General features: G+C 50.0%; 2 protein-coding genes across 5 annotated transcripts in view; one reads left to right on the top strand and one right to left on the bottom strand.

The window, feature by feature from the left end:
* LOC132588152 (protein ELFN1-like) overlaps positions 1–25,511 on the top strand; it is a 644,710-nt gene that overhangs the window by 208,192 nt on the left and 411,007 nt on the right. The window lies entirely within an intron of this gene.
* On the bottom strand, positions 15,608–16,864 carry LOC132588275 (rho guanine nucleotide exchange factor 2-like). Its single transcript, XM_060260637.1, has one exon. The coding sequence runs from the start codon at positions 16,841–16,843 to the stop codon at positions 15,608–15,610; it is 1,236 nt and encodes a 411-aa protein (XP_060116620.1). The 5' UTR covers positions 16,844–16,864.

Here is a 25,511-nt window from a genome sequence, read left to right as displayed (position 1 = left end):
CCCTTCCAACTCTACGATTCTATGATCATGTTGCTCTGCAGCAGAACAGTTAGATCAGGGGTTAGATCAGTTAGAACAGTTAGATCAGGTCAAACATGCAGCCCAGGGGCCGAATCAGGCCCTCAGAGGGCTCCTATCAGGCCCTGAAGCAATTGGCTGCCATCCCTTCTCCCTCTCTTTTGCTTCCTTCTGCACCACAGCTTGTTTTGCAAGACTTGCTCAATCGCACAGGAGCTACAGAGCAAACACTCGATTTTCTTCTTTGGCTGAGGCTCCTCCCTTGGGGAGCAAAGGGGAGGGGGAGGCAGAGCTTGCTTTGCCAGGCTCTCTCAATTGCACAGTAGAACTACTGAGCCAAGCCTCTCTTCCTTCTATTGGCTGAGGCTCCTCCCCCTCCCACTTTCCTGGGAAAGGAAGGAAAGAGCAGAGCTTCCTTTGTCCAGTTTCCTGGACCCCATGGGAGAAATACAAAGAAAGCACCTTTAAGACCAAGAAGTGCTAATGCTTTAAGCATGTTTTAAGTGTTTTGTTTTTTTAAAAAAATCTTTAATTATGTTTGTGTCTTTTATAAAGTTTATATCTCTGCTACCTAATCTTAAATAGGTACGCACATGGCCCAGCCCAACATGGCCCGGCCCAACAAGATCTCATTTATGTCAGATTCCGCCCTTATAACAAATAAGTTTGACACACCTGAGCAGGTGAACAGATCTCTCCCCTGGCAACCCAGCTAAAACAGTGGAGCAGCTGTACCTGTCGCCATCTTGAGCTGTTCCATGTATCTCACCCCTGTTCCATCAATGTGCCCAGGAAGACCTGAAACAAATCCATACATATCTCCTCCTTGCGGTCCACTCCAACGAGACCACCTCTAAAGTGGCCGAATCGTGTGCTGATTAGAGAAGAGGGGAAATTGAGATAAAAGACTCCGAGATCTTCATTCCTATTTGTATCTGATGAAGGGATCTATGATTCCCAAAAGATTTTACCCCCTGGCAATCATGTTGGTCTCTAGGGTGCTACTGGTTGGTCTCTAGGGTCTGAAAGGGAAATGGTAACGAACCCTCAAGGGGGTGAATTGAAGATACTGAGTTGGATCCAGCTTAAGAACCAGTTTGGTGTAGTGGTGAAGTGCGCAGACTCTTATCTGGGAGAACCGGGTTTGATTCCCCACTCCTTCACTTGCACCTGCTGGAATAGCCTTGGGTCAGTCAGAGCCCTCATAGGAGTTGTCCATGAACAGGCAGCTTCTGGGAGACCCCTCTCAGCCCCACCTACCTCACAAGGAGTCTGTTGTGAGGGAGGAAGGTAAAAGCCAGTTTGGTGTAGTGGGTAAGTGCGCAAACTCTTATCTAAGAGAACCGGGTTTGATTCCCCTCTCCTCCACTTGTAGCTGCTGGAATGGCCTTGGGTCAGTCAGAGCTCTGGTAGGAGTTGTCCTTGAACAGGCAGCTTCTGGGAGAGCCCTCTCAGCCCCACCTATCTCACAGGGAGTGAGGGAGGAAGGTAAAAGCCAGTTTGGTGTAGTGGGTAAGCGCACAAACTCTTATCTAAGAGAACCGGGTTTGATTCCCCACTCCTCCATTTGCAGCTGCTGCAATGGCCTTGGGTCAGCCATAGCTCTGGCAGAGATTGTCCTTGAAAGGGCAGCTGTTGTGAGAGTCCTCTCAGCCCCACCCACCTCACAGGGAGTCTGTTGTGAGGGAGGAAGGGAAAGGAGATTGTGAGCCTCTCTGAGATTCGGAGTGGAGGGCAGGATATAAATCCAATATCATCTTCTTCTTTCTCTTAATTTGGCAATCTCCACCAGTTGCCCCTTTTGGCTCCAGACTGCCCCTCCGGTCATTTTCAAGGTCTCCCATCCCTCCAGTGAAGCATTTTGTGGAGCGACAAGAAAGTTCCATTTCGTCTGGATAGATTCCACTGGCATCAATCCCAGGGAAATGAGGAAGTATTCCCAGCAGTGGCTCAGTTCAAAATGTTCTCAGAAAGCTTTTCTCTCCGCCCAAAAAGGAGTTACAGCCTTCTCCTCTGCACAAAAATAATCCCCCCCCACCCGACCTTTGCATTTCAAACGCCTCTCAAAGGGTCAGCAGCCTCCAGGTCTTCCAGAATTACATTTAATCTGCAGATGACAGAGATCAATCCCCCTGGGAAAAATGGGGGAGGAACTCCGTGGTGTTATACCCCACCTCTTTATATTTTTATTACATTAATATCTAGCTAATATCAATATTAATATTCATATACAATTAATTAAACTTATGGAATCAGGTTGTAAACAAGCGTAACTACTTATGTGCATACAATACAATATCGAGTAAGGATTTTAAGTTAGAAAGATGTATCTAGGTATGTAGACCATTTTCTATCCAAGGAGAGAGGTCAAGCTGAAAACAAAAATTCAGATCAAGACAATAATTCCTGTATCAAAACACAGTTAATCTAATTGAACCCATATTAGCATTAAACTATTAATTACGCATTACTGTGAATTCTTAACTGTCTAAATATTCTCTATGCAAATTATCGCAGGCTATTCCAAACTTTACTACCAGGCGATTATAATTAGGTTCGATCCACGACTGGCACAGTAAAAGAAAAGGGAGGTAGAAAAAGAGAGAAATTAAAAGAAGGGTTCGTAAATAGGGGAGGAACTCCATGGTGTTATACCCCACCTCTTTATATTTTTATTATGTTAATATCAAGTTAATATCAATATTAATATTCACATACAATTAAACTTATGGAATCAGGTTGCAAACAAGTATAACTACTTACTTGCATACAATAAATATCGAGTAAGGATTTTAAGTTGTCAAGATGTATCTAGGTATGTAGACCATTTTCTATCCAAGGAGAGAGGTCAAGCTGAAAACAAAAAATTCAGATTGAGACAATAATTCCTGTATCAAAACACAGTTAATCTAATTGAACCCATATTAGCATTAAACTATTAATTACACATTACTGTGAATTCTTAACTGTCTAAATATTCTCTATGCAAACTATCGCAGGCTATTCCAAACTTTACTACCAGGGGATTATAATTAGGTTCGATCCACGACTAGCACAGTAAAAGAAAAGGGAGGTAGAAAAAGAGAGAAATTAAAAGAAGGGTTCGTAAATAGAAAAGAAACCAAAAAAACACAACGGAAGAAAAATATTACAAACTTATAAGTAGAGAAGAGCAAGAATTATACCCCGCCGAGATCTCTCTCCTCCCCAACCCTTGCCCTCCCCAGATTCCACCCCCAAATCTCCAGCAATTTCCCAACCCCAAGTCAGCAACTAGATCTCCCCGCATGCCCTTCCAGTTCTCAGTTCTATGAACCCTACCCTGGCTTTATCCCCTTATCTGAAAACTCACCTGACGAACGGGGTTGTCAAGTTCAATTCAAGAAATAGCTGGAGACTTTGAGGGTGGAGCCAGGAGGAGCAAGGTGGTGACAAGCTTAATTGAGCGCCAAAGGGAGTTCTGGCCATCGCATTGAAAGGGACCGCACGCCTTTTAAATGCCTTCCCTCCATTGGAAATAATGAAGGATAGGGACATCTTGTTTGGAGGCTCACAGAATTGTACCCCCTCGTCGAATCTTTTTGAAACTTGGGAGGTCTTTTGAGGAGAGGCACTGGGTGCTATGCTGAAAATTTGGTGCCTCTAGTTCACAAAAGAGCCCCCCAGAGCCCCAGATAACCACGGATCAATTCTCCATTATCCTCTGTGGGCACTGGTCTCCATAGGGAATAATGGAGTGCCCAGCAGGCGTTTTCCCTCCCCCCCCCGCTCTACTTTCTGTTGACCCTGCAGCGGGGAGAGAGCCTCCAAGCCAGGGGATCCCCTGCCCCCACCTGGAGACTGGCAACCCTACTGACAAAGACAGTTGTGGGTGACCAGGAGAGAGGCCAACAGACTCCAATGGCAAACTACAAAAGCATTCTTGTAAGAGGGCTGTATCTCTTGACCCTGCTAAGAACTTGGATCCCCAGGGAGAACTACATTTCCCAGAGTCTGTGGAGCCCAGGAGGCTTGTATGTCCAGATGTTCAGAGCACTTGCCATCCTTAATAGAGCCACTTAAGAATTCCAAGGCCCCACTGGGCCCACCCTTGTTAATGGATAAGCATGTCGGTGCTGTTCATAGGAGTATCTTCTTTCAAAGATTTCAGGTTTTCACGGCTGGCAACATCATTAGGGTTTGTAGAATCCTTCGGGCTCAAGAGCCGTGTTCTACTGGAGAAAGTTTTCCTTCCAGACGTTTCGTTCTCAGCTGCGGAGAACATCCTCAGTGGCGTTGCAGCCGGAGCAGGCGCTCTGACCTTCTTGGCTGCTGAACAAAGAAGCTATTCTTGAACAGAGAAGCTATTGAGATTTACAAACACCAGCCCAATTTTAACAGAAAGGAATAAGGCATTTTCATCCACCAATCTTGGTACCCAGGTCTGCAAAACATCCTACAGACTATAAATTGCAGAAAGTCTCAGAACAACCAGCACATTCCACAGAACAATCAGCACAGTCAACAACCATCTTCCTTATCTGCACACCCCTTCCAACCCTCCCAGCAATTAACACAGAACAATAGTCACATTCAACAGCCAGTTTCCTTATCACTACCCTTCCAGGAAGCCCCACCAAACAATGGGCACATCCACAAACCTATTGCCCTTTCATCACACCCTCTCCAGCCTAGAAATAGCAGCTCTCCAGCAGCCCTGGCCCCACTTAATGCACAGCAGCCAAGAAGGTCTGAGCGCCTGCTCCGGCTGCAACGCCACTGAGGATGTCCTCCGCAGCTGAGAACAAAACCTCTGGAAGGAAAACTTTCTCCAGTAGAACACGGCACTTGAGCCCGAAAGATTCTACAAACCCTAATATCTTCTTTCACTTTGACACGACTTGTTCAGCTGGCCTTGTGTTTTGATCATGCTACCCTAGCTACACAAATCCACATTACTGTAACCTCCAGATAAGACTATTGGAAATATGGTCTACATCAGTGTTTCTCAACCTGTGGTTTGAGACCCAAAAGGGGGGGGGGGCATGAATTCCCTGAGAGTGGGTCATGGGCCAGTCCTCTCCAATAGCCATCCTTTCCTTTCCATTGTTCTTTTATACTTCAAAATCCAAGATCTAACCCTGGAGGCAGTATTGTCCATGTCACACATTAGTTGAAGATAGGTAGCCACGTTAGTCTGTCTATTAGCCACAGTGTACTGTTGGAACTCTCTTGGTGCTTGTGGGGGGGCACAGTGGGAGGGCTTATAGTGTCCTGGACCCACTGATGGACCTCCTGATGGCACCTGGGGCTTTTTGGCCACTGCGCGGCACAGAGTGTTGAACTGGATGGACCATTGATGTGATCCAGCATGGCTCCTCTTCTGTTCTTATGTCTGGGGCTGTGATGCTCTGTATTCTTGGTGCTGGGGGGGGGGGGGCACAGTGGGAGGGCTTCTAGTGTCCTGGACCCACTGATGGACCTCCTGATGGCACCTGGGTATTTTTGGCAACTGTGCGACACAGAGTGATGGACTGGATGGACTGTTGGCCTGATCCAACATGGCTTCTCTTCTGTTCTTATGTCTGGGGCTGTGATGCTCTGTATTCTTGGTGCTTGGGGGGGGGGCACAGTGGGAGGGATTCTAGTGTCCTGGCCCCACTGATGGACCTCCTGATGGCACCTGGGTTTTTTTGGGTTGCTGTGTGACACAGAGTGATGGACTAGATGGACCGTTGGCCTGATCCAACATGGCTTCTCTTCTGTTCTTATGTCTGGGGCAGTGATGCTCTGTATTCTTGGTGCTTGGGGGGGGCACAGTGGGATGGGGGGGGGCTTCTAGTGTCCTGGCTCCACTGATAGACCACCTAATTGCCCCTGGGTTTTTTTTGGCTGCTGTGTGACACAGAATGTTGGACTGGATGGGCCATTGGCCTGATCCAACATGGCTTCTCTTCTGTTCTTATATCTGTAGCAGTAGAAAAGAACAAGAGTTCAGTACCACATTGATGATTAACACAATGGGTGTGTTCACACATGCTGAATACCACAGTTTCAGTCCACTTCAGCAACCTTTTGCTAGTGGATTTTGCCCTTTCACACAGTGCGATCCAGGTGCAAAGTGCATTGAAAGTGGAGTGAAAGTGTGTCATTTAGTGTGTGTGGAAGTGCCCAATTTGTGGCACCTTGTTTTTCAACCTGGGCATCAGTTGCAATTCCAGGAGAGCTCCACATAGCACCTGGCGGATGCAACCCTAGGTTGAGGTCTTCTTCATCACCTACTCCTTAATCTTCATACCTGAAGATGCCAGGGATTGCAGCTGGGGCATTCTATATGCAAAGTTGATTCTTCACCACTGATCCAGTGCCTCAGACTAAGGTTCTTCCCATCACATATTCACTGATCTTCTTAGTTAAAGATGCCGGGGAGTGAACCTGGGAAATTCTTCATGCCAAGCAGATATCCCACCACTAAGCCTGAGAAATGCCTGGAGATTTTTTGGGGGGTGGAGTTTGAGGGGCAGGGTTTGGGAGGAGATGGACCTCAGTGGGGTATAATGTGGCAGCATTCACCAGGGATTGCACCTGAAACCTTCTGCATGCTAAGTGGACACTCCACCACTAAGACAGGGCCTCAGTCCTTCCTGTCACCTACTCCATGATCTTTTTAGATCAGGACTGCTGAATTGCAACTGACAATGCAGCTCAAGGCAATGCGTCCTCCTGGACTGAATGGAGACCTAGGTTTCCTGCCTAACTTGGAGAGCAAGTTTGGTGTAGTGGTTAAGTGTGCAGACTCTTATCTGGGAGAACCGGGTTTGATTCCCCACTCCTCCACTTGCACCTGCTAGCATGGCCTTGGGTCAGCCATAGCTCTGGCAGAGGTTGTCCTTGAAATGGCAGCTGCTGTGAGAGCCCTCTCCAGCCCCACCCACTTAACAGGGTGTCTGTTGTGGGGGAGGAAGGGAAAGGAGATTGTAGGCCGCTCTGAGACTCTGTCCTTGAAAGGGCAGCTGCTGTGAGAGCCCTCTCCAGCCCCACCCACCTCACAGGGTGTCTGTTGTGGGGGAGGAAGGGAAAGGAGATTGTGAGCCGCTCTGAGACTCTTCGGAGTGGAGGGCGGGATATAAATCCAATATCATCTTCTTCTAATTACAAATACTGATTTCTCCATGCCTACTTCCCCACTGCATATCATACCTAATCCAATCACACTTTCTATTTTCGTTCACCGGTTATTGCCACTTGCCTGCTATTGTCATTCAGCATCTGAAATCACTCCAATTACTGAGATATAAGGACAGTTGGGACTCCCATTCTAGCTGTATCTGATGAAGCAGCGATTCACAAAAGCTCATCCCCTATCACAAATTTTGTTAGTCATTAAAGTGCCAGGACTCTTGCTCTTTTCTCCTGATCTGTTTTTAGCTGCAGATACCCTGCTAAACAAAAGTCCGTAAAGTCAAGCAATGGTATTCCCAGTAGTAGTGTATGGCTGTGAGAGCTGGACCATAAGGAAAGTCGAGCGCAGAAGAATAGATGCTTTTGAGATGTGATGCTGGAGAAGAATCTTGAGAGTCCCTTGGACTGCAAGAAGATCAACTCAGACTAAGGGAAATCAACCCTGACTGTTCCCTGGAAGGTCAGATGCTGAAGCTGAAGCTCAAAGACTTTGGCCATCCAACGAGAAGGGAGCACTCCCTGGAGAAGACCCTGATGCTGGGAAGCAAAGCAAAGCAAAGCAAATTTTATTCTTATATCCCGCCCTCCCCCGCCAAAAGGCAGGCTCAGGGCGGCTCACAGACATGGCAAGCCATGATTTGGTTAAAACAGATACACAATGATTTAAATGGTACAGTTATAAATTAATTAAAGTTTAAAAATAGAAAATAGAAAATAGAAAAATATAAAAATATAAAAATATAAAAATAGATAGAAATAGGTGCTATACAGACAGCAGGCAAAAGAAGAAGGGGCGGCAAAAGAGGAGATGGCTGGACAGCATTACTGATGTAACTAATATGAATTTGAGTGTACTTTGGAGGATGTCAAAGCAATGATATTCCCAGTAGTAATGTATGGCTGTGAGATTTGGACCATAAGGAAGGCTGAGCACAGAAGAATAGACACATTTGAGCTGTGGTGCTGGAGAAGACTCTTGAAAGTCCCTTGAACTTCAAGAAGATCCAATCAGTCAGTCCTAAGGGAAATCAAGCCAGACTGTTCCCTGGAAGGTCAGATGCTGAAGCTGAAGCTCAAAGACTTTGGCCACCCAATGAGATGGGAGCACTCACTGGAGAAGACTCTTGAGAGTCCCTTGGACTGCAAGAAGATCCAATCAGTCAGTCCTAAGGGAAATCAGCCCTGACTGTTCCCTGGAAGGTCAGATGCTGAAGCTGAAGCTCAAAGACTTTGGCCACCCAATGAGATGGGAGCACTCACTGGAGAAGACTCTTGAGAGTCCCTTGGACTGCAAGAAGATCCAATCAGTCAGTCCTAAGGGAAATCAGCCCTGACTGTTCCCTGGAAGGTCAGATGCTGAAGCTGAAGCTCAAATACTCTGGCCACCAAATGAGAAGGGAGCACTCCCTGGAGAAGACCCTGATGCTGGGAAAGACAGAAGGCGAAAGAAGAAGGGGACAGCAAAAGAGGAGATGGCTGGACAGCATTACTGATGTCACTAACATGAATTTAAGCGAACTTTGGAGGATGGTGAAAGACAGGACAGAGGGCCTGGCGTGACTTGGTCCAGGGGGTCACAAAGAGTCAGACTCGACTGTGCAACTGAACAACAACAACAAAACAGCTGGGTTCAGATAGCCAGCTCACTGTTGACTCAGTCTTCCATCCTTCTGAGGTGGGTAAAACGAGTCCCCAGCTTGCTGGGGGTAAAGAGTAGATGACCAGGGAAGGTAATGGCAAACCACCCCGTTAAAATTCTGCCAAGAAAACATCATAGTGTGACGTCACCCCATAGGTTGGTAACGACGCGGTGTTTGCACAGGGGCGGGACTCTTTCTCCTTTTTTTTCCTACCGGGGATTGAACCTGGGGCACTCCCTTCACCTGCTCCTTGATCTCTACTCCTGGGATCACCTATATCCCTGCTCCCGGGATGCTCTAGTGCTGAATCGTGTTCCCCTCCCTGTTTCCTATGAGCACGAGCGACAAGGTCACAGTTTGGTGCAGAGCCAGTTTGGTGTAGTGGTTAAGTGTGCAGACTCTTATCTGGGAGAACCGGGTTTGATTCCCCACTCCTCCACTTGCACCTGCTGGAATGGCCCTGGGTCAGCCAGAGCTCTGGCAGAGGTTGTCCTTGAAAGGGCAGTTGCTGGGAGAGCCCTCCCCAGCCCCACCCACCTCACAGGGTGTCTGTTGTGGGGGAGGAAGGGAAAGGAGATTGTAGGCCGCTCTGAGACTCTGTCCTTGAAAGGGCAGCTGCTGTGAGAGCCCTCTCCAGCCCCACCCACCTCACAGGGTGTCTGTTGTGGGGGAGGAAGGGAAAGGAGATTGTGAGCCGCTCTGAGACTCTGTCCTTGAAAGGGCAGCTGCTGTGAGAGCCCTCTCCAGCCCCACCCACCTCACAGGGTGTCTGTTGTGGGGGAGGAAGGGAAAGGAGATTGTGAGCCGCTCTGAGACTCTGTCCTTGAAAGGGCAGCTGCTGTGAGAGCCCTCTCCAGCCCCACCCACCTCACAGGGTGTCTGTTGTGGGGGAGGAAGGGAAAGGAGATTGTAGGCCGCTCTGAGACTCTGTCCTTGAAAGGGCAGCTGCTGGGAGAGCCCTCTCCAGCCCCACCCACCTCACAGGGTGTCTGTTGTGGGGGAGGAAGGGAAAGGAGATTGTGAGCCGCTCTGAGACTCTGTCCTTGAAAGGGCAGCTGCTGTGAGAGCCCTCTCCAGCCCCACCCACCTCACAGGGTGTCTGTTGTGGGGGAGGAAGGGAAAGGAGATTGTAGGCCGCTCTGAGACTCTGTCCTTGAAAGGGCAGCTGCTGGGAGAGCCCTCTCCAGCCCCACCCACCTCACAGGGCGTCTGTTGTGGGGGAGGAAGGTAAAGGAGATTGTGAGCCGCTCTGAGACTCTGTCCTTGAAAGGGCAGCTGCTGTGAGAGCTCTCTCAGCCCCACCCACCTCACAGGGTGTCTGTTGTGGGGGAGGAAGGAAAAGGAGATTGTGAGCCGCTCTGAGACTCTGTCCTTGGAAGGGCAGCTGCTGTGAGAGCCCTCTCCAGCCCCATCCACCTCACAGGGTGTCTGTTGTGGGGGAGGAAGGGAAAGGAGATTGTAGGCCGCTCTGAGACTCTGTCCTTGAAAGGGCAGCTGCTGTGAGAGCCCTCTCCAGCCCCATCCACCTCACAGGGTGTCTGTTGTGGGGGAGGAAGGTAAAGGAGATTGTGAGCCGCTCTGAGACTCTTCGGAGTGGAGGGCGGGATATAAATCCAATATCTTCTTATTCTTCCCAGGAGGAACTAAATCCACTGCTTTCCCACCCCCTTTTTTTTTTAAAAAAAAAAAGAGCGAAAGAAGGGCTGAAATGTTCAAGAGACTTATGACACGCAGTAAAAATGACCGGCGGGCCAGCTTAGACGCGCCCACAACAGGCCGAGAACGGATGAAGGGACTGTAGCGATTAACCAGGATCGGCTGAAATCCTCCCCAAGTCGGCTTAAAGAAAGGAAGAAGCCCTCAATGTCACGCTGAGGGTCATTCTCCGCCAGGCCGCCTTTGGCCACATCTTTGTCTACCGGTCATCCTGTTAAGGTAAAGCGAGCCGTGACTTCCCTACAGAGCACGGGGAGCTGGCAGCGGCAGAGCTGATCTCTGGCCTCGTGCTTGTTCCGAAACGCTGTTTGAATGGGCAGGACCGTGCGTTTGGCTCGGTACCCAGCTTATCCTCGGGAGTTTGCTGGCACCACGGAAGCTGTGAATTTTATTTTCGGGGTTTTTTTTTTCTCGAGCAACTGGCTCTGAGCTGAAATCTCACCCTGGGAAGGCAGGTGGGCGGCTCTGCGGCGCTGCCAGAGAAAACAGATTATTGTACTGAAAACAATGAAAGATGATAAAACAGTTGGGAGAGAAAAGGGATAGGGTTGCCAGCTTCCTGGCGGGGCCTGGAGTTCTTCAGGGGTTTCAACGGAACTCCAGGCGATGGAGATCAGTTCCTCCGGAGAAAACAGCTGGCTTAGAAGGTGGACTCTCTGGCATTACACCCTGCTCAACTCCCTCCTCCCCCTGAATCCCACCCTCCCCAATCCCACCCAGAGACCCAGTTTGGGATAGTAGTTAAGCGTGCGGACTCTTATCTGGGAGAACCGGGTTTGATTCCCCACTTCTGCGCTTGCAGCTGCTGGAATGGCCTTGGGTCAGCCATAGCTCTCTTATATGGGAGAACCGGGTTTGATTCCCCACTCCTCCACTTTCAGCTGCTGGAATGGCCTTGGGTCAGCCAGAGCTCTCTTATCTGAGAGAACCGGGTTTGATTCCCCACTCCTCCACTTGCAGCTGCTGGAATGGCCTTGGGTCAGCCATAGCTCTCTTATCTGGGAGAACCGGGTTTGATTCCCCACTCCTCCACTCGCAGCTGCTGGAATGGCCTTGGGTCAGCCATAGCTCTCTTATCTGGGAGAACCGGGTTTGATTCCCCACTCCTCCACTTGCAGCTGCTGGAATGGCCTTGGGTCAGCCAGAGCTCTCTTATATGGGAGAACCGGGTTTGATTCCCCACTCCTCCACTCGCAGCTGCTGGAATGGCCTTGGGTCAGCCATAGCTCTCTTATCTGGGAGAACCGGGTTTGATTCCCCACTCCTCCACTTGCAGCTGCTGGAATGGCCTTGGGTCAGCCATAGCTCTCTTATCTGGGAGAACCGGGTTTGATTCCCCACTCCTCCACTTGCACCTGCTGGAATGGCCTTGGGTCAGCCAGAGCTCTCTTATCTGGGAGAACCGGGTTTGATTCCCCACTCCTCCACTTGCAGCTGCTGGAATGGCCTTGGGTCAGCCATAGCTCTCTTATCTGGGAGAACCGGGTTTGATTCCCCACTCCTCCACTCGCAGCTGCTGGAATGGCCTTGGGTCAGCCATAGCTCTCTTATCTGGGAGAACCGGGTTTGATTCCCCACTCCTCCACTTGCAGCTGCTGGAATGGCCTTGGGTCAGCCAGAGCTCTCTTATATGGGAGAACCGGGTTTGATTCCCCACTCCTCCACTTTCAGCTGCTGGAATGGCCTTGGGTCAGCCATAGCTCTCTTATCTGGGAGAACCAGGTTTGATTCCCCACTCCTCCACTTGCACCTGCTGGAATGGCCTTGGGTCAGCCAGAGCTCTCTTATCTGGGAGAACCGGGTTTGATTCCCCACTCCTGCGCTTGCAGCTGCTGGAATGGCCTTGGGTCAGCCATAGCTCTCATATCTGGGAGAACCGGGTTTGATTCCCCACTCCTCCGCTTGCAGCTGCTGGGATGGCCTTGGGTCAGCCATAGCTCTCCTATCTGGGAGAACTGGGTTTGATTCCCCACTCCTCCACTTGCAGCTGCTGGGATGGCCTTGGGTCAGCCATAGCTCTCTTATCTGGGAAAACCGGGTTTGATTCCCCACTCCTGCACTTGCAGCTGCTGGGATGGCCTTGGGTCAGCCATAGCTCTCTTATCTGGGAGAACTGGGTTTGATTCCCCACTCCTCCACTTGCAGCTGCTGGGATGGCCTTGGGTCAACCATAGCTCTCTTATCTGGGAGAACCGGGTTTGATTCCCCACTCCTGCGCTTGCAGCTGCTGGAATGGCCTTGGGTCAGCCATAGCTCTCTTATCTGGGAGAACCGGGTTGGATTCCCCACTCCTCCACTTGCAGCTGCTGGAATGGCCGTGGGTCAGCCATAGCTCTCTTATCTGGGAGAACCGGGTTTGATCCCCCACTCCTGCACTTGCAGCTGCTGGAATGGCCTTGGGTCAGCCACAGCTCTCACAAGAGTTGTACAGACTGCCCCTCTGAGCATCGAATGAATACAGGGCACAGGCCCACTGGCTCCACCCCAGCCTCCTTGCGATTGGCTGGTCGTAAGCAGGGGTTGTTTTTGTAGAGAAACAGGTGGTGGAACTCATCCAAGGACTGCGCTCCTGTGTGCTCCTGCTGAATTCAAGGCCTGCTTGTAAGCATGGCTTGGTCGAAGTGTCTGTGTGAACCTCTTCTGTCCTGTGATTGGTGACTCGTTTTTTTGAATATTACAGATCATTGGGTTGGAACTTGGCAGTCGGGTTAGAACTGATGAAAAGAAGTACTCCTTCACCCAAAGGGTGATTAACACTTGGAATTCACGGCCACAGGAGGTGGAGGAAGCAACAAGCATAGACAGCTTCAAGAGGGGATTGGATAAGCATCTGGAGCAGAGGTCCATCCGTGGCTACTAGCCACAGCCTATTGTTGAAACACTCTGTCTGGGGCAGTGATGCTCTGTATTCTTGGTGCTTAGGGGGGGGCACAGTGGGAGGGCTTCTAGCCCCACTGGTGGCCCTCCTGATGGCACATGGGTTTTTTGGCCACTGTGTGACACAGAGTGTTGGACTGGATGGGCCATTGGCCTGATCCAACATGGCTTCTCTTATATTCTTATGTCTGGCGTAGTGATGCTCTGTATTCTTGGTGCTTAGGGGGGGGCACAGTGGGAGGGCTTCTAGCCCCACTGGTGGCCCTTCTGATGGCACATGGTTTTTTTGGCCACTGTGTGACACAGAGTATTGGACTGGATGGACCATTGGCCTGATCCAACATGGTTTCTCTTATGTTCTTATGTGACCCAGAGTGTTGGACCGGATGGGCCATTGGCCTGATCCAACATGGCTTCTCTTATGTTCTTATGTGACACAGAGTGTTGGACTGGAGGGGCCATTGGCCTGATCCAACATGGCTTCTCTTATGTTCTTATGTGACCCAGAGTGTTGGACCGGATGGGCCATTGGCCTGATCCAACATGGCTTCTCTTATGTTCTTATGTGACACAGAGTGTTGGACTGGAGGGGCCATTGGCCTGATCCAACATGGCTTCTCTTATATTCTTATGTCTGGCGCAGTGATGCTCTGTATTCTTGGTGCTTGGGGGGGGTGGCACAGTGGGAGGGCTTCTAGCCCCACTGGTGGCCCTCCTAATGGCACCTGGTCTTTTTGGCCACTGTGTGACACAGAGTGTTGGACCGGATGGGCCATTGGCCTGATCCAACATGACTTCTCTTCTGTTCTTATTGGTGGGGGGACATGAGGACACTTCCTTCACTCCAAAGCACAGTGATCATGAGCTAGGAATCACATGAAGGGAGGAAGCAGGGACAGCACACATGTGGTCCTGCCGCATTAACTTATTTATTATTATTTACTTCATATAAACCCTGCCTTTCTCTCCTTACATCATTACCCCTTCCGTAATACGCTTGCAGCAAGGAGGTAGGGGATGCTACAAGTCTACGACCTGCCCAAGGCCACCCAGCGTTCTCCCATGGCACTGGGGATTTGAACTCCTATCTCCTAGATCCTGGTCTGGCACTCTAACCGCCACACCAAACTTGTCCATGGGTCCTGCATACAGGGCTGGAGTCTGGAGAAAGGGGCTGGTGGTGAACATCGAGGCCTCCAGATAGACCCACCTCAAAAAGGATATCATAGCATTGGAAAAGGTGCAGAAAAGGGCAAGTAGAACGCTTAAAGGTCTGGAACACTTTCCCTACGAAGAAAGGTTGAAACACTTGGGACTCTTTAGCTTGGAGAAACGTCGACTGCGGGGTGACATGTCGGAGTCCAGCCCCAACAATATAATGGTGTGAACAAGAAAGGTAGACAGGAGACAGATTTAAAGATTGCAAAGCATGCTCGAGTACAGCTGCACAGGGAATGATCCCTCAGCCTCTCCAGCACCTCCTTTTATTTCCTCATACACGTCATACCCCTTAACCAATAAGGCGTCGAGTACAATCAGCTCAACAACAAGGAGCACATGCATTCTGTACTTCTAGTTACATAGTATCCAATTATACCAACTGCCAAACCTTACACATAACTTCTCACATCTCCTCCCTTTATATTTATTTTTTGTTGACAAACTTTGCCAATTATATATATTCAAAAATAAAGACTCCTGGAAAGGCGGCCTATGGCCAACCCATCTACTGTATTCTTCTGTGGGAAAGGCCTGATACTGTAATTAAAAGGCTCGCTTACGAGCCACCAAGGCCACGGAAGGAGGTTTAAATCCACAAGACTAAAAAACATAAAACAATGAAAAAATATGTTGAATAAAACAACATCATACTATTAATGTGAACAAACCTAACATTAAAATTGTACAATATTACTGCAACCATCCCACATCTGGAAGCCATTTCTACAGTACAGACCACCAACTGTCAACAGATAGGGAGCCTGCACCAAAAGGAGCATTATGAGTAAATTCTTCCATATGATGGATGGTTGTTGTTATCTTTCCAGTAACCCGAGTCTGCTCTAAATCCAAGTCTGAATCCATCAATAAGATTCACGATGTAGGAAGTCCACGCCATGGCCGAATACCTCGAGCTGGGACCCACAAAGGTCCTTTTTCTTCAGCGACAGCTGCGTATCCTCTTCCCCAAGTAATTAAAGGCACAGGGCCGTGCCAATTTGGATCTGGCAGTTTCCTGTATGTAACAAGGGGACGCGGCAATGGTTCCTCTGACCCATTTCATTATCTTTGGAGTTCTGCAGCATTCTGTCAATTAGCCCAGGGTATTTAGTGATGCGCTGGGTGACCAGAAGGATGCACTCCTGCACACCATGACGGCGTAATGCCGATGACCGTGTCAGCCTTCGGATGAACTGCTGGAATCTCTTGTCCCGGGTGAAGAGTTCTTTGTAAAGCTTCACTGCCTTGCTGTGGCAGCTGCAGAACTCTGAGTAGGCCTTTTTCATTTGCTCGGCACTGGTGCCTGAAAACTGCTGCACAAGGATGTCTCCCAGCCGGTTGATGACAAAATTCTTGTTGCTGTCGGTGGCTAGCGACTCCTTGCGGCGCTCAAGGAGTTGCACGAGGAAGCGGTCGTGGATTTCACTGAGCTCGTCCACGCAGGGGAACATGCTCTGCACTACAGCTGGGTCCATCTGGAGGTCTTCCAACATTCCCTTCCGGAAGAGGTTGGTCATGATCTTCAGCGTCTGTACATGGTGGAGCTCTGTCTGAATCAACTCATAAATGACATCTTGTCGTTTTATGACCTCCTTCTTGTGCTGCTGCAAAAAATTATTGTCCACTGCCAGGCTCCAGGAATCGGCCTCAAAGTCCTTCTCCCCCATCTCAAAATCACTCATCAGCTGACTGTAGATGACTTCAGCTCCGTCATCAATGAGTGATTCTACTGACAGTGTTCGGTTGCGCATGTTAAGGGAATCGGTGGACTGGGACAGGATTCTTCTGATGCCCAAGGGAGATTCATCCTTGAAAGTCCCTGCAATGTTGGTGGTAGAGACACTTTTGGAAAGGGACAAAGTGGGGCGGCCCTGGCGGGATCCCAGCAGGGTCTGGCGGAAGCTCTCTGAGGGGTAGATGGCAGAACTGGGGCGTTCCCTAATGGTTGTTTTGTTCCTCAGGGACACCGACTGCAAAGCTGAATTGTTCTTGAGCAAGGCTGCCTTTTGATGCTTCTGCTTGACTTTGGTACAATTTGGTAAAGTATCCTTGCAGCGGTTGGGGACGGTGACATTGCAGTTGGGACAACTCAGCGCCTCTTTGGCTGTGATGCTCTTGTTACAGGCAAAACACATGGTCATGCCGGAAACAGTGATGGAAGTGAAGAGGTGCCCATTGGTGTAGCGGGCATCTTTTTCTTTCCCCTTCATCCTTTCTTTCTCTTTGTTAGTAATGTCCCCTTCTTCCAGGACTGCGGCGGAAACAGCTGCCGCAAAGGCGGCCGAGCGGTCCGGCTGTATGACGGGGGCTAAGGGAAACCCAGGGTCCTCAGTGTCCGTGTCATGATCATCAGGTGGTTTGCGAGACGCAAAATGCCGCTCATCCGTTTTTTAAAGACGGGGCATAAGGTGGTGCGGAGGCGGGCGGCAAAAGTCGTGGCAGGGAAGCCATAGGTGACGGGTGTGCCTCCATTTGCTGATTAAACAAAATATTGTTCGGTGTAAGCCCTTTCAAACATGCTCGGACCTTGGACCATGTAAACAGAACTCTGGCCGTCACCCGAGGGTGATCTTGGAAATGGCCGCCAATTTTTACCCAGTCCTTCAACTTAAGGGTTCCTCTTTCGGGGACCCATGGACATACATCATCAATAGCTTTTACTAAATCTTCAACCTCCTTCTTTGTAACAGAGTGTCCTTCTTTAGTGAGTAGAAAGAGGAGGTCTTGAGAAAAGGCTTGTTGTTCAACGGACAGTGAGGAACCCATAGTTGCCGATGTGTTCTATCCTGACCAGTCACACTCACCCGGGATCCGAAGATGTGTGGCGCGCCTGAAATCCTTGCCAGGCATGGGTGGTGGACGAACAGAGTCTAAAAGATTGCTCTCTTGGAAGCCTCACACGAAGCACCACTTGTTGGAGTCCAGCCCCAACAATATAATGGTGTGAACAAGAAAGGTAGACAGGAGACAGATTTAAAGATTGCAAAGCATGCTCGAGTACAGCTGCACAGGGAATGAATGATCCCTCAGCCTCTCCAGCAGCTCCTTTTATTTCCTCATACACGTCATACCCCTTAACCAATAAGGCGTCGAGTACAATCTGCTCAACAAAAAGGAGCACATGCATTCTGTACTTCTAGTTACATAGTATCATAAGAACATAAGAGAAGCCATGTTGGATCAGGCCAACGGCCCATCAAGTCCAACACTCTGTGTCACACAGTGGCAAAAAAAAAAATTATATACACACATACACTGTGGCTAATAGCCACTGATGGACCTGTGCTCCATATTTTTATCTAAACCCCTCTTGAAGGTGGCTATGCTTGTGGCCGCCACCACCTCCTGTGGCAGTGAATTCCACATGTTAATCACCCTTTGGGTGAAGAAGGACTTCATATGAACATATGAACATATGAAGCTGCCTTCTACTGAATCAGACCCTTGGTCCATCAAAGTCAGTATTGTCTTCTGAGACTGGCAGCGGCTCTCCAGGGTCTCAAGCTGAGGTTTTTCACACCTATTTTCCTGGACCCTTTTTTGGAGATGCTGGGGATTGAACCTGGGACCTTCTGCTTCCCAAGCAGATGCTCTACCACTGAGCCACCGTCCCTCCCCGATAAAATCCGACATGCATCTGGCTTTCATCCATGCCCATCTTGTCAGTTTATGTGCGTCTGACCTCGGCCATTTATTCAGACTGGCAGCGGCTCTCCAGGGTCTCAAGCTGAGGTTTTTCACACCTCTTTGCCTGGACCCTTTTTTGGAGATGCCAGGGATTGAACCTGGGACCTTCTGCTTCCCAAGCAGATGCTCTACCACTGAGCCACCGTCCCTCCCCACCGTCCCTACTTCCTTTTATCCGTTTTAACCTTTCTGCTCAGCAATTTCATCGAATGCCCACGAGTTCTTGTATTGTGAGAAAGGGAGAAAAGTACTTCTTTCTCTGCTTTCTCCATCCCATGCATTATCTTGTAAACCTCTATCATGTCACCCCGCAGTCGACGTTTCTCCAAGCTAAAGAGTCCCAAGCGTTTCAACCTTTCTTCATAGGGAAAGTGCTCCAGCCCTTTAATCATTCTAGTTGCCCTTCTCTGGACTTTCTCCAATGCTATAATATTCTTTTTGAGGTGCGGCGACCAGAACTGCACACAGTACTCCAAATGAGACCGCACCATCGATTTATACAGGGGCATTATGATACTGGCTGATTTGTTTTCAATCCCCTTCCTAATAATTCCCAGCATGGCGTTGGCCTTTTTTATTGCAGATGCACACTGTCTTGACATTTTCAGTGAGTTATCTACCACGACCCCAAGATCTCTCTCTTGGTCAGTCTCTGCCAGTTCACACCCCATCAACTTGTATTTGTAGCTGGGATTCTTGGCCCCAATGTGCATTACTTTGCACTTGGCCACATTGAACCGCATCTGCCACATTGATGCCCACTCACCCAGCCTCAACAGATCCCTTTGGAGTTCCTCACAATCCTCTCTGGTTCTCACCACCCTGAACAATTTAGTGTCATCCGCAAACTTGGCCACTTCACTTCACTTCATATCCAATTATACCAACTGCCAAACCTTACACATAACTTCTCACAGTAACATGATAGAGGTTTACAATTACAAGATTATGCATGGGATGGAGAAAGTAGAGAAAGAAGTCCTTTTCTCCCTTTCTCACACTACAAGAACTCGTGGGCATTCGAGGAAATTGCTGAGCAGACAGGTTAAAATGGATAAAAGGAAGTCCTTCTTCACCCAAAGGGAGATTAACATGTGGAATTCACTGCCACAGGAGGTGGTGGCAGCCACAAGCACAGCCAGCTTCAAGAGGGGTTTAGATAAAAATATGGTGCAGAGGTCCATCAGTGGCTATTAGACACAATGTGTGTGTGTGTGTATAAATTTTTTTGGCCACTGTGTGACACAGAGTGTTGGACTGGATGGGCCACTGGCCTGATCCAACATGGCCTCTCTTATGTGACACAGAGTGTTGGACTGGCTGGGCCATTGGCTTGATCTGACATGGCTTCTCTTATGTTCTTACCCCTGGCTCTGCGCGAGAACAGGCAACAGTGATACAGCGGGGAGAGAGGAATTGAGGTTAAAAGAAATGGCTCGAAAAGAAAAGCACGGAATTAATTGCTTGCAAAAAAAGCGCTAATCTGCTTTTAAACTAGCCATGTCACTTTCCCTCTTTCCGTAACGGCAGTCGTGGTCCCTGGGAATGATTGGGGGGGGTGCCCCTCCAACCCAGAGGCCCAGAGCTGCCTTGTAGAAACTGCAGTTCTGGGGCAGGACCAGCTGCCAGCCTCCCAAGAGACTCATCTGGATTCACGCCAGGTACCCCGATGCCCATATGCCGGTCCTCAATGGCAGATTGTCTGACATCAGTGAATCTCTTTGATCTGACAAGAAAGCATGCTGGTGAAGGGACATGGGGGGGGGGGCTTCTTTTCACTCTCCTCCTGCTGAGGCAAAGGCCTGAGGCCATCTGAAAGCCATTTTCCAGTCTCCCTTCCCTGTGGTGGCTCCTACAGCTCTGGACTGCATCTAGTCCCCTTCTTTTTTCAAGTTGCATTCGGGGCTTCCGCGCAAAAGGCGGTCGCCGAGCCCTATTTGGAGATGATGTGGGTCAAACCTCTGGCCTGGCCCCATCTCTGCAGAGAAGAAGAAGGAGAAGGCTGCAGATTTACACCCTGCCCTTCTCTTTAAATCACAGTCTCAGAGCGGCTCACAATCTCCTTTCTCTCCCTCCCCCCACAACAGACACCCTGTGAGGTGGGTGGGGCTGGAGAGGGCTCTCACAGCAGCTGCCCTTTCAAGGACAGAGTCTCAGAGCGGCCTCCGATCTCCTTTCCCTTCCTCCCCCACAACAGGCACCCTGTGAGGTGGGTGGGGCTGGAGAGGGCTCTCACAGCAGCTGCCCTTTCAAGGACAGAGTCTCAGAGCAGCCTCCAATCTCCTTTCCCTTCCTCCCCCACAACAGACACCCTGTGAGGTGGGTGGGGCTGAGAGGCCTCTCACAGCAGCTGCCCTTTCAAGGACAACTCCTACGAGAGCTGCGGCTGACCCCAGGCCATTCCAGCAGCTGCAAGTGGAGGAGTGGGGAATCCAACCTGGTTCTCCCAGAGGAGAGTCTCCACACTTCACCACGACACCAAACTGATAGATCCAGGTGGGCAGCTTCGTTGGTCTGAAGCAGTAGAAGAAGATATTGGATTTATATCCCACCTTCCACTCAGAGTCAGAGTGGCTCACAATCTCCTTTATCTTCCTCCCACACAACAGACACCCTGTGAGGTAGGTGGAGCTGAGAGAGCTCTCCCAGAAGCTGCCCTTTCAAGGACAACTCCTGAGAGAGCTGTGGCTGACCCAAGGCCATTCCAGCAGCTGCAAGTGGAGGAGGGGGGAATCAAACCCGGTTCTCCCAGATAAGAGTCCGCCCACTTAACCACTACACCAAACTGGCTCTCCCCGTCCCCAGCATGGGCCCTGTGTTAAGATGTTCCAGGTCCTGAATTCAGCAGGAGCTCACAGGAGCGCAGCTTCTGAACCTTTCTGAGGGTTCCCCTCCTCCTCCCCACCTACCTTGTCCACTGAATAGGAGGTGCAGCTGCATAACAATCCCTAGATGAGGAGAGCGGGCAGCCAGCCAGCCATCAGGGGTTTTGCCATGCCCCCAGCAGCCCTCATTAACCCCTGGAGAAGCCCACGCCACCCTTTCTCCACTTCTTATGTGATTTTGGGCAATGGATGACGTGCTGGCCTTTTGATTGTGGGGGAGAGGGCAGCCAAGGAGAGCCCCAGGCTGGCTGGATCCTTTCTTGCATCGGGTTGCTTTTGGCTGGGGGGGGGGCATATGCTAATGAGGTATGCTAATGAGCTCCACCACCTATTTTTCTACAAAATGACCCCTGAGATGTTCAGAGGTTGCTAGATCCGGAACGTCCAGCTTCACAAAGCCATTGATCCTTAACAAATCAATTTCCCCCCTTTTAATCATTGGTTGGCACTCTGACCTGTTAGCATTACCAAATCTGGAGAGAATCACAAGCTTCCAAGATTGTGTATGATATTTATGCTTGTTCCTTCCCTTTGGGAAAAGAGGCAGGGCTAGCCCTAGAAGATAGAAGAACATATTGGATTTATATCCCGCCCCTCCACTCCGAAGAGTCTCAGAGCGGCTCACAATCTCCTTTACCTTCCTCCCCCACAACAGACACCCTGTGAGGTGGGTGGGGCTGGAGAGGGCTCTCACAGCAGCTGCCCTTTCAAGGACAGAGTCTCAGAGCGGCTCACAATCTCCTTTACCTTCCTCCCCCACAACAGACACCCTGTGAGGTGGGTGGGGCTGGAGAGGGCTCTCACAGCAGCTGCCCTTTCAAGGACAGAGTCTCAGAGCGGCTCACAATCTCCTTTCCCTTCCTCCCCCACAACAGACACCCTGTGAGGTGGGTGGGGCTGGAGAGGGCTCTCACAGCAGCTGCCCTTTCAAGGACAACCTCTGCCAGAGCTATGGCTGACCCAAGGCCATGCTAGCAGGTGCAAGTGGAGGAGTGGGGAATCAAACCCCGGTTCTCCCAGATAAGAGTCCACACACTTAACCACTACACCAGACTGGCTCTCCCTAGACTGTCTGACACCAGTACTCCCTCTAAGCTGTGGAGTCTTGTGAGCAAAAATTCTATTTTGTGAGCTACTGCATTAAAGGTATCTATTTGTTCTGGGGCCATTTTTTTTTTCATGAGCGAAGCCAAAAATGCGTGAGCCGGAAGCTAAAAAAAATAATGTGAGCTGGCTCACACTAACTCAGCTTAGAGGGAAGACTGACTGGCAGCCTAGGTAAGGCTAACTTTTGCACCCCCCGCTGCACTGATAATGTCACCGAGTCTCGTGGGGGCACCCAATCTGGCGCCCCCGGAAGGCCAGCACTCTAGGCGATCACCTAGTTTGCCTAATGGCGGGGCTGGCTCTGAAAAGAGGCTGCGATCAGCTCTGTGGAGTCACGGAAACCTGATGTCCGCCGAATCCCCTCGTTCTGGTCAAGGCAACGCCATGCTGGGAATGATTAAGAAGGGAACTGAAAGCAAATCAGCCAGTATCATAAATCGATGGTGCGGTCTCATTTGGAGTACTGTGTGCAGTTCTGGTCGCCGCACCTCAAAAAGGATATTATAGCATTGGAGAAAGTCCAGAAAAGGGCAACTAGAATGATTAAAGGTTTGGAATACTTTCCCTATGAAGAAAGGTTGAAACGCTCGGGGCTCTTTAGCTTGGGGAAACGTCGACTGCGGGGTGACATGATAGAGGTTTACAAGATTATGCATGGGATGGAGAAAGTAGAGAAAGAAGTACTTTTCTCCCTTTCTCACAATACAAGACTCGTGGGCATTCGATGAAATTGCTGAGCAGTCGGGTTAGAACGGATAAAAGGAGGTACATCTTCACCCAAAGGGTGATTAACGTGTGGAATTCACTGCCACAGGAGGTGGCGGTGGCTACAAGCATAGCCAGCTTCAAGAGGGATTGCATAAAAATATGGAGCAGAGGTCATCAGTGGATATTAGCCACAGCATATTATTGGAACTGTCTGGGGGCAGTGATGCTCTGTATTCTTGGTGCTTGAGAGGGGGGCAAAGTGGAAGGGCTTCTGGCCCCACTTGTGAACCTCCTGATGGCACTTGGTGTTTTGGGTTTTTTTGGCCACTGTGTGACACAAAGTGTTGGACTGGATGGGCCATTGGCCTGATCCAACATGGCTTCTCTTATGTTCTTATATGACACTACAGAGCGATTATGGTGATAGCTCAGACCCAAGGGTAGATAGAAACCATGGACAAGTGGATTGAGATGTGGCTTACTGAGGGCTGAGTTCCATGGGGCAGGAGGTCCACAGAGGAGAGATTTCACATACGCACATGAACAAATGAAGCTGCCATATACTGAAGCAGACCCTTGGTCCATCAAGGTCAGTCTTGTGTGCTCAGGCTAGCAGCAGCTCTCCAGAGTCTTAAACTGAGGCCTTTCACATCCCCTACTATCTGATCCTTTTAGCTGGAGACGCCGAGGATTGAACCTGGGGCCTTCTGCATGCCAAGCGGATGCTCTGCCACTGAGCCACGGCCCTTCCCTGCACCCAACCTGAAGATTCTTTCACAGTTCTGTATTACTTGCGTACTCCCCTCTGTTCCTCAAGAGGAAGATGGTGGCTCAGTGGAAAGGTTCTAGACAAGGGGGGGCCAAACTGCAGCTTGGGAGCCACACGTGGCTCCTTTGTAGCTCTTCAAGCCTCCACTGCCCCATCCGCCAGCTTGGAGAAGGCATTTCTCTCTTTAAATGACTTTGCCAAGCTGGTCAGTGGTGTAGAGAATGCATTTAAAGTTGCTTTATTTCCACCTTTCTCTCCCCATCTATTTTGCTCCCTCCCTCCTTTCCTCCCTCCCTCCCTTCCTCTCTCTCTCTCTCTCCCTCTCTCTCTCCCTCCCTCCCTCCCTTCCTTCCTTCCTCCCTCCCTCCCTCTCTCTCTCCCTCCCTCCCTCCCTTCCTCTCTCTCTCCCTCCCTCCCTTCCCTCCCTCCCTCCCGTCCTCTTTCTTTCTCTCTCTCTCTCCCTCCCTCCCTCCCTTCCTTCCTTCCTTCCTTCCTTCCTTCCTTCCTTCCTTCCTTCCTTCCTTCCTCCCTCCCTCCCTCCCTCCCTCCCTCCCTCCCTTCCTCTCCCTCCCTCCCTCTCTCTCTCCCTCCCTCCCTCCCTCCCTTCCTTCCTCCCTCCCTCCCTCTCTCTCTCCCTCCCTCCCTCCCTTCCTCTCTCTCTCCCTCCCTCCCTTCCCTCCCTCCCTCCCGTCCTCTTTCTTTCTCTCTCTCTCTCCCTCCCTCCCTCCCTCCCTCCCTCCCTTCCTTCCTTCCTTCCTTCCTTCCTTCCTTCCTTCCTTCCTTCCTTCCTTCCTTCCTCCCTCCCTCCCTCCCTCCGTCCCTTCCTTCCTTCCTTCCTTCCTTCCTTCCTTCCTTCCTTCCTCCCTCCCTCCCTCCCTCCCTCCGTCCCTTCCTTCCTTCCTTCCTTCCTTCCTTCCTTCCTTCCTTCCTTCCTTCCTTCCTTCCTTCCTTCCTTCCTTCCTTCCTTCCTTCCTTCATCTGACATTTATTCTATGTGGCTCTTACATTAAAAGCAAAGTTGGCCACCCCTGTTCTAGACCATAGGATCTAGAACCTTTGTTCTCAAAAAAAAAAATGTCTAGGGGAACTCCTGGTTGACGGACAGCCACATGGTCTTGTAGGTGTTCTCCTTGATACTTCCTGTAATGCTTTTTGGTATCTCATGAATGCCTGATACTAAATCAGACCTTTAGTTCATTCAAGTCAGTCTTGTCTACTCTGAGTAGCAGTGGCTCTCCAGAGTCTTTCACGTCACCTCCTACCTGGCCCTTCCAACTGGAGAAGCTGGGGATGGAACCTGCAGCCTTCTGCATGCCAAGCAGACGCTCTACCACTAAGCCACAGCCCCTCCCAGCTCAGCTATTTGAAATGTAAAACATCTCAATAAACTGTGGGATGTGAAAGAAGTCGAGGAAAGATGCCGCCATACGGCCCGGTTTTCCTGACTTATGCTTATTATGAAAACTTTTACGCCTGAGGGGACAGATTTCTCACTCGTGCGAATTTTATCTCTCTCTTCTGTCTGGGTAAGTAATAACAACAACAACAAAAATGTTTGCGAGAATAAATTTGCGAGAAATGAAGGAAAGGTTTGAAATGGAAATAAATGCGGTGGGGGAAGGGGTTACGGAGCTACCGGGAAACCTGGAACAAAACTCTCTGAAAGAGGCTCAGGGGTCGAAAGGGAGAATTTTTCCTCTATTCGCCCGATTGCAAGCCCCA

The sequence above is a fragment of the Heteronotia binoei genome, chromosome 20 (genome assembly GCF_032191835.1).
Source record: "Heteronotia binoei isolate CCM8104 ecotype False Entrance Well chromosome 20, APGP_CSIRO_Hbin_v1, whole genome shotgun sequence".
In the NCBI taxonomy this organism is placed as follows: Eukaryota; Metazoa; Chordata; class Lepidosauria; order Squamata; family Gekkonidae; genus Heteronotia; species Heteronotia binoei.
This window is presented reverse-complemented; position numbering and strand designations above follow the sequence as displayed.

Coding starts and splice junctions, on each gene's coding strand:
- LOC132588275 (XM_060260637.1), bottom strand. CDS start 16,843: ATGAAGGGGAAAGAAAAAGATGCCCGCTACACCAATGGGCACCTCTTC.